Raw genomic sequence first — 8,167 nt, 5'->3', positions numbered from 1 at the left:
TTCTCCTTTCTTCCTTTCTTCCTTTCCTCCCTCTTTCTTTATGGTCTTCCCTCCCCTTCTGGATCCTGTACACAGGCTTTCATAAGACCACACACTTGCAATCTTAGCAGAGTGGCAGTTGTGTATTCTGCTTTGTCTGTTTTAAATTACACCCTAAGCATTCTTCCATGCTCTTATGTGATAATCATAGTTATATTTGCCTGCTGTCCCTCTGGTCTTGTTACCCTCAGGTCTATACCTTCCACTCAGCCCCTAGAGGGAAGGTTTAAAGATGTGAGCCTAATTCTGTGACTTCTCTGCTTGAAGCCATCACTGGCACCCCAGGACCTTTGGGACAAGGGACCGGCTTCTGGGCCTGACACTCAAGGCATCTAGACACTAGCCCTGGTGAGCCACTCACCTCTTCTCCCACATAGCAGTAAGGAGAATTCAGCCCAGCTGGTTCCAATAAAGACACTTTAGTGAAGGCATGACTTCTAGAGAGTAGGGTGAAGGACTGCACAAGGAGGTTGGGGATACAGAGACAAGTAATTGCAGATGCCACGACAGAAGCACTGGAGAGGAAGGGAGCTGGGCGGAGACACCCTGATTTCTGTGGCTTCTCTCTGCCCATCTTCTGTGGGTGCCTCCCATTGGCAGAGGACCAGGGGGCTCAGGACAGGTGACCCACAGGGAGGAATGCACAACAGAGAAGGGCACAAATGGAGGGTTTGTGGGGGACAAATGGAGGACATCCAGCATATGCCCAGCCCCATGTGCTTTTGCTGGCCTCTGCACCTTTGCAGTGGCTGTGCCCCGTGCTGAGGACACCTGTTAGTCCTCTTCCACCTGATAAACACTTGCATCTTCAGGCTTTTGTCCACATTCTTTTTCTGTACCCTAGCTTTATACTCACCACATAGTATCATGACTGCCCATGACAGTGCCTCTGTGCTGGACTGAGCTCCTGCAGGGAGTGACCCACTCTTTTGATTATTGAGAGCACTCAGTAAATGGCAGGTTAGAAGGGACCAGGGTGAGATGAATGAGGCACTAGCTTTGGATGTGAAAGTAGGAGAAGAAGGGGGTTTGCCAAAAAACTGAGTATTCAAGACAGAATATTTTAATATAATATTAAAAAATTAAAAACAAACTACAGTTCATGGGTTAGCTGCCTATTTTGAGTACCCAAACTGGAATAGCCACTCCCCACTAGAAGTGCTCTTGCATGGAGTTAAAAAATTCTTTTTGGGGCGGTGCCTGTGGCTCAAAGGCAGGTTCAAACCCAGCCCTGGACAAAAAAAAAAAAAAAATTCTTTTTGACCTTGACCCAGAATAAGAAGTAGATTTCACATTGTGACCCCCTACCTTCCACCCCACAAACATTTCGGGACTGAAACAAAAATTTTGCAGTGCAGGACTCATCATCACTAAACATGCAGGGTGCCCTGACATTTTCTATTCTAGTCCAGCGTTTGGATTAATTAAAAAATGCTGCTCACCTTTCAAATTCAAACCCGCAGCTTGAAAAATGTTGATACCATCATATTGTCCTGCTTAATTTTCTCCATTATTGCTGCCCACTAATTCCTCTTAGGACTTGTCTGTGAGATTATTGCCCATCTTGGCTGTGGGGTACAGCCCCCTGAGGACAGGAACCTTATCTGCTGTTTTCATGGCTCTGGGAACAGTGTCTGACATGGGCAAGATGCTCCATGCACTGTCGAGCGAGTGGGCGAGTCGGGCCTGGAACAGAGGGGTCTTGGGCCCCCACAGCAGGGCTTCTCTAATGGCCTTGTTTTTTTCCTCTTCTCAGTTTTCGCCCCGTCCCACCCTTGCCCACGACACCCTGGCACTGTGGCCATGCATGTCAAAATGGGCCTGCTGCTCCTGGTCCTGTTGTTCCTGTTGCCTGGCATCTCTGGACTGCCCTTCTACAATGGCTTCTACTACTCCAATGGCCGGAACCCAGGCAATGGCTACAGTGAAGGTGGGTGTCCTCTGGGCTCAGCTCTTTACTCCACTGGGTGTTAAGACCTCCCCAGCTCCTGCTGTGATGTGCAGGTTCTAGACAAGGGACCGGGCACAATGTAGCAGCCTCCTTTCCTAATCACGTCCTCATGGTGGCCCAGTCTTGCTTCTGAGATGAGAGGAAGAGATGGTTTCATTATCCTATGTTTACTATGCTGCTGGGACACGGAGCCAGATTCATTTAGGTTTTTTATATTTGCCCCCAAAGTCCTGCCAGTTTTTTTTTTTTTTTTTTTTTTTGAGACGGAGCCTCAAGCTGTCCCCCTGGGTAGAGTGCCATGGCATCACGCTCACAGGAACCTCCAACTCCTGGGCTCAAGTGAATCTCCTGCCTCAGCCTCCCAAGTAGCTGGGACTACAGGCGCCCGCCACAGCGCCTGGCCATTTTTTGGTTGCAGCCATCATTGTTGTTTGGCGGGCCCGGGCTGCGGATTCGAACCCGCCACCTTAGGTGTATGTGGCTGGTGCCTTAGCCGCTTGAGCCACAGGCGCCGAGCCAGTCCTGCCAGTTTTTTAAGATACAGCTTAAATGTGATCTCCCCTGGTCAGCTGTTTATTTAACTCATGATCTCATGGGTCAGCATTTTGGAGTGGGCTTCATTTCTCCTGGTCTTACAGATGCACCTATAGCTGGTTGGCAGGTTGGGGGTGGGGAGCGCTGGTCGCTCTAGGATGGCCTTGGTTTGTCTCTGTTCTATGTGGTCTCTCATCCTCTAGCACCAGAACCTAGGCATGTGATCATGGTGGCTGGCAGGTCCTAAGAGAAAGAGTGGAAGAATAAGTGTCACCTCCTGATGGAAGAAGATGCAAAGCCACTTGGCAGAGCTTGTGGACGCATGGTGTCCATTTTTGCAATCTGTAACAACTGAATATGGAGGGAGCTAGAAATGAAGGTGTGTGGTGGCCCCTGCAACAGTACAGATATGCCTATTTGCACTGTGCTTCTCCCCCCAGGCCTCTTCAATGGTGTGAAGCTGGTGGTAGAGACACCTGAGGAGACCCTCTTCACCCACCGAGGGGCCAGTGTGACCCTGCCCTGCCATTACCACTATGAGCCAGACCTGGTCTCCCCACGGCCTGTGCGCATCAAATGGTGGAAACTGTCAGAGAACGGAGCCCCAGAGCAGGATGTGCTGGTGGCCATCGGACTGAAGCACCGCTCCTTTGGGGACTACCAAGGCCGGGTGCACCTGCGGCAGGATAAGGAGCATGATGTCTCTCTGGAGATCCGAGACCTGCGGTTGGAAGACTATGGGCGCTACCGTTGTGAGGTCATTGATGGGCTGGAGGATGAGAGTGGCCTGGTGGAGCTGGAGCTTCGGGGTGAGACCCTGCCTGGGACTGGGTGACACTGGGACCTGAGGGCAGAGGGGAGAGGCCCCAAGAAGCACCCAGATCTTTGTGCCTTAGAGACATAAATGTGTTGAATCCCCAAAACAACCCCATGGGGAAGCTGTTCTTATTATCACCTCCATTTTACAGATGAAGAGAATGAAGCACAGAGAGGTCAAGTAATTTACCTAAGGTCATACAGCTTATGAATGGCACAGCAGGGGTTTGAACCCAGGCAGCTGGCCTCTAGAATTTGCTCTCCTCTGATTCTTCTTATTCACATGCCACTTGGAGAGAGGAAAGTGGGAGCTGGCCCCTCAGCTTATTAGGGACAGAGCTGAGATTTGAGCAGAGTTAGGGGGGCAACAGCTAAATAGATGAGGCAGACCCAGAGTGAGGTGATCAGGAGAGGTGATCAGGAATGTGAGGATCCAGTACACTGCTGGGTTTTTGCTCTGGCTGTAGGAAGCCACTGTACTCCAGCCCCAGGATGGCCATGCCAGAGTGCAGGCCCAATGCTGACAGATTTTCTGATTTGACAAGACAAGCTTATCTTTTTAAATGAAACCTCTGGATTTTTACATAAAAATCTTCTGTTTAGGCTCGGCGCCTATAGCTCAACCGGCTAAGGCGCCAGCCACGTACACCTAAGGTGGCGGGTTCGAATCCCCAGCCCGGACCCGCCAAACAACAATGATGGCTGCAACCAAAAAAAAATAGCCGGGCGTTGTGGCGGGCGCCTGTGGTCCCAGCTACTTGGGAGGTGGAGGCAGGAGACTCGCTTGAGCCCAGGAGTTGGAGGTTGCTGTGAGCTGTAATGCCACAGCACTCTACCCAGGGGGACAGCTTGAGGCTCTGTCTCAAAAAAAAAAAAAATCTTCTGTTTAAAAAAACCAACCAACCGGCTCCGTGCCTGTGGCTCAGGCGGCTAGGGCGCCAGCCACGTACACCTAAGGTGGCGGGTTCAAATCCAGCCTAGGCCTGCCAAATAACAATGATGGCTGCAACCAAAGAGTGGCCAGGTGTTGTGGCGGGTGCCTGTGGTCCCAGCTGCTTGGGAGGCTGAGGTGGTAGACTCCTTTGAGCCCAGGAGTTGGAGATTGCTGTGAGCTGTGATGCCACGGCACTCTGCCCAGGGGGACAGCTTGAGGCTCTGTCTCAGAAAAAAAAAACAAAAAAACAAAAAAAACCAACCAACCAACATTTTGTGTGCCCAAATCAGCCAGACCTTGTAAGCCAAATCTTGTGTGGGGGCCCCTGTAGGAGATCTCTAAGTTGCTTTTTTACCTTTTCTTTCTCTTGTACCTCTCACACCTGCTGGGGGGCAGCTTGGCGGTAGAGGAGAATAACAGAATTCCATTGCTGGCTGTCCCAGCTGTGGCACGTGGGTAGATGCCTTATGCCCCTCAGGGCTCCAGACCTTTAAGGTGTAAAATGAAGACTAACAGTCCCTCCTTTCCCTCCCTCAGAGATGATGAGGATAAATTGTGTGCCCCTCAAAATGTGTTTCCTTTGCAGGCAGGATCCACCTGTCCAATCTACATGGCCTAGATGGCTTCATTCCTGGAGTTGGGGGTGGCAGGAGGACGTGAGAGAGACTGCAAGAATCATTTGTCTAGGGTCCCCAGGGGCAGCCTAGAGAAAGAAGGAGTCCTCACCCTGTCCTGGAGCTGTGAGGGTTAGGGCTAGAGTAGGACCAGGCATAAAATAGTCCCCCAGAAAATACACATGGAGGATGCAAGCTGATGGTCAGGGCTTCTCTGCCCCCTCAACCTGGCTTTCAAGCTGCTTGGCTTCCTGAGGTTTGGAGCTCAGAATGTTCTTGGGTCCCTGGGCATAGGGAGGAGATTCCAAGGACTTTGGTAAACAACCCTAGCCAAGTACTGTCCTTTCTCAGGCCCCTATTATCACCCCCACTCCTTAAGGCTTCATCTAATTTAGTAGGGACCAGATCTTGATGTTTAAAGCAACTTTTTTGTTTTTGTTTTAGAGACAGTTTTACTTTGTCACCCTTGGTAGAGTTTCATGGCGTCACAGCTCACAGCAACCTCCAGTTCTTGGGCTTAGGCGATTCTCTTGCCTCAGCCTCCCAAGTAGCTGGGACTACAGGCGCCCACCACAATACCCAGCTATTTTTTTGTTACAGTTTAGCTGGGGCTGGGTTTGAACCCGCCACCCTTGGTACATGGGGCCAGTGCCCTACTCACTGAGCCACAGGTGCCACCCTAAAGCACCTTTTATTATAGTAAAGTTTCAAACATGAATGGTAACTTTTGAGGGGTAGTCTGTGGCCTCTGTGAGACCCTGGCCACCAGGAGGGGACTGGACCTCCCTGACTTTGAGCCTCCTGTATTTAAGGACCCTTCACCACCCTTCTTTGTTGGAAAATCATCTGTCACACATGGAAAGTTTCTTACATTCTCCTAAGAAGCTTCCACATTTGTAACAAGGTATACGATCACGTTTCAGCTATTCAGAAGGGAGCTGGGAGCCAAATCATCTCTTGAACCCAAAGCCTGTGCCCAGCTCCTGTAGACAATGGCACATCCTTTCAGGGGCTCTTGCAACTGCCTTATGAATTAGGTATGATCCTTGTTCTGTAGCTGGAGGCATTAATTGAATTATTAATTAATTACCTTAAGAAGCTAATAAATATTTTCTGGGTACCGCTGTGTACCAGACTAGTTCTAGGAGGGGGAAGAAAAGCAGATATAGACTCTGCCTTGGATCTGGGCAATGGATAGGAGCTCAGAGGTTTGCTGAGCTTTCCTGGGGGACCGTGTGCAAGTGCACATGTGTTGAGGGATGTGTGTATCCTGCCAGCTGGGCCCCTGCCCATCCCTCCAAACTCTTTCTTTCCTCCCAGGTGTGGTCTTCCCCTATCAGCCCCCCCAAGGGCGCTACCAGCTCAACTTCCCCGAGGCCCAGCAGGCCTGCGAGGAGCAGGATGCGGTGGTGGCCTCCTTTGAGCAGCTCTTCCGGGCCTGGGAGGAGGGCCTGGACTGGTGCAACGCGGGCTGGCTGCAGGACGCCTCGGTGCAGTACCCCATCATGCTGCCCCGGCAGCCCTGTGGTGGCCTGGGCCTGGCGCCTGGTGTGCGCAGCTACGGCCCGAGGCACCGCCACCTGCACCGCTATGACGTGTTCTGCTTTGCTGCTGCTCTCAAGGGTGAGTGGGATGGCTTAGTGCAGGCCTGTGGGTTTGGCAGCCACTGGGGACCTGTGAGAGGGCAGCATCGGGAAGCTTGTGATCCCCTCTGCCTGCCCTGCTGGCACCCCCTGGAGGCCTGGAGCACCAGCAGGTCCAATGTCTGTCTGAGCTGGTGCTGCTGCTTCCTGCCAAGCTACTGTTTATTTGTTCATCAAATGCTTTCTGAGGCCTGCCACGTTCTGGGGTCTAGGCTAGGCTCTGAGGCATCAGCCAGTCCTCATAAAGCAGCCCATTTCATAGGAAGATAAGCAAGTAAAGGCTGAAATTGACTCAGTGCTATATTCTAAGCACTTAGAAAAGTGTCTGGGACATAGCAGGTGCTCAGTAAATAATTGAATGAGTGAGAGCTCAGACCAGTCCACCCTTGGCAAATAGGAAATAGGTGGTGGGTGAGTACAGACATGACTGGTGGCACCTGAGTGCTTTGGCAGGTGGATGGAGCTTTTAGGTTGAGGATGAGGACTGGGAATTGTTCCCAGAAGTGTTCACTGCAGATGCCCATAGTATAGTGGCTCCCTGGGCTGAGACAATTGTCAGGTCTTTGGGGCTAGCATTGCTGCAGGTGCCCCTGTCCTCCCTGAGCACAACCTGCATTGCTCAGCACTGTGTCCCTTTCTCCCTAGGACAAGTGTACTACTTAGAGCACCCTGAGAAGCTGACGCTGACACAAGCAAGGGAAGCCTGCCAGGAAGATAGTGCCCAGATTGCCAAGGTGGGACAGCTCTTTGCTGCCTGGAAGTTTCGTGGCCTGGACCGCTGTGATGCTGGCTGGTTGGCAGATGGCAGTGTCCGTTACCCTGTGGTTCACCCCCGTCTCAACTGTGGCCCCCCAGAGCCTGGTGTCCGAACCTTTGGTTTCCCAGACCCCCAGAACTCCTTGTATGGTGTCTACTGCTACCGCCAGCACTAGGACCCAGGGCCTGCCCCTGCCTCATTCCCTAATGGGCTGTGTATTTATTCAGTGGTTCGTTTTTCCTTGTGGGTGGAAAAATGGGAAAAATTTTAGTATTGTTTTTATACTTATCAACTTAAATTTAAAAATAATTTTGTTTTTACTATTTTTTTGTAAACTGGACAGAATCCAATGACTCCCATTGCTCAGGTGGATACCCCAAGGCTCCCCATCTAGGGATTCTTCTGCCCTCTACTTATGGGCTTTTAGAGGACTCTCTGCCACCTCCTAGTCCAGCCTGTATCCCTGCCCCAAGGAGGCTGGCATCCAGAAAAGACAGCTGTCTAGCCAGGGTGCTACAGTGTATGTATCAGGGCCTGGGGGCTGCAGCTCTCCCCAAACCCCAGCGTGGGGGAGGGAGAGGACCTCCAGAGTTGAGCTTTGAGCTCCCTTCTACTTTTCTGTGAAGCTGCTGGCCCAGATTAGCCCACTAAAGAGGGAGTCGCTAGGCTTCTGGGTGACATCAGGGAAAGGGAGAAATTCCTGTCCCCATTCTTCCCTCCACTCTTGTCTCCAAAGAGTCGGTGTTTTGTTCACATTCTTCCCTTTGTGGGGAGCGGCCAGCCAGTGTGTGTACTTTCTTTGGATAATAAATGGTGCTGTGACTCACTTCCTCCAACCCCAGCCCTCCTCTGCATCTCCATCTTGTTCTGCCTCAGGGC

General features: G+C 51.5%; 1 protein-coding gene across 1 annotated transcript; it reads left to right on the top strand.

Annotated features, from left to right (window-relative positions):
- Positions 1-209: 209 nt before the first annotated feature.
- HAPLN3 (hyaluronan and proteoglycan link protein 3) lies at positions 210-7,617 on the top strand. The gene is made up of 5 exons (XM_003788661.2): positions 210-387; positions 1,796-1,969; positions 2,965-3,333; positions 6,209-6,511; positions 7,177-7,617. The coding sequence occupies exons 2-5, from the start codon at positions 1,843-1,845 to the stop codon at positions 7,461-7,463; spliced, it is 1,086 nt and encodes a 361-aa protein (XP_003788709.2). The 5' UTR covers positions 210-387; positions 1,796-1,842; the 3' UTR covers positions 7,464-7,617.
- Positions 7,618-8,167: the final 550 nt, after the last annotated feature.

The sequence above is a fragment of the Otolemur garnettii genome, unplaced genomic scaffold (assembly GCF_000181295.1).
Source record: "Otolemur garnettii isolate 467f Iridium unplaced genomic scaffold, OtoGar3 scaffold00029, whole genome shotgun sequence".
In the NCBI taxonomy this organism is placed as follows: domain Eukaryota; kingdom Metazoa; phylum Chordata; class Mammalia; order Primates; family Galagidae; genus Otolemur; species Otolemur garnettii.
Note: the sequence above shows the minus strand (reverse complement) of the source record. Positions and strands in the feature narration are given on the sequence as shown.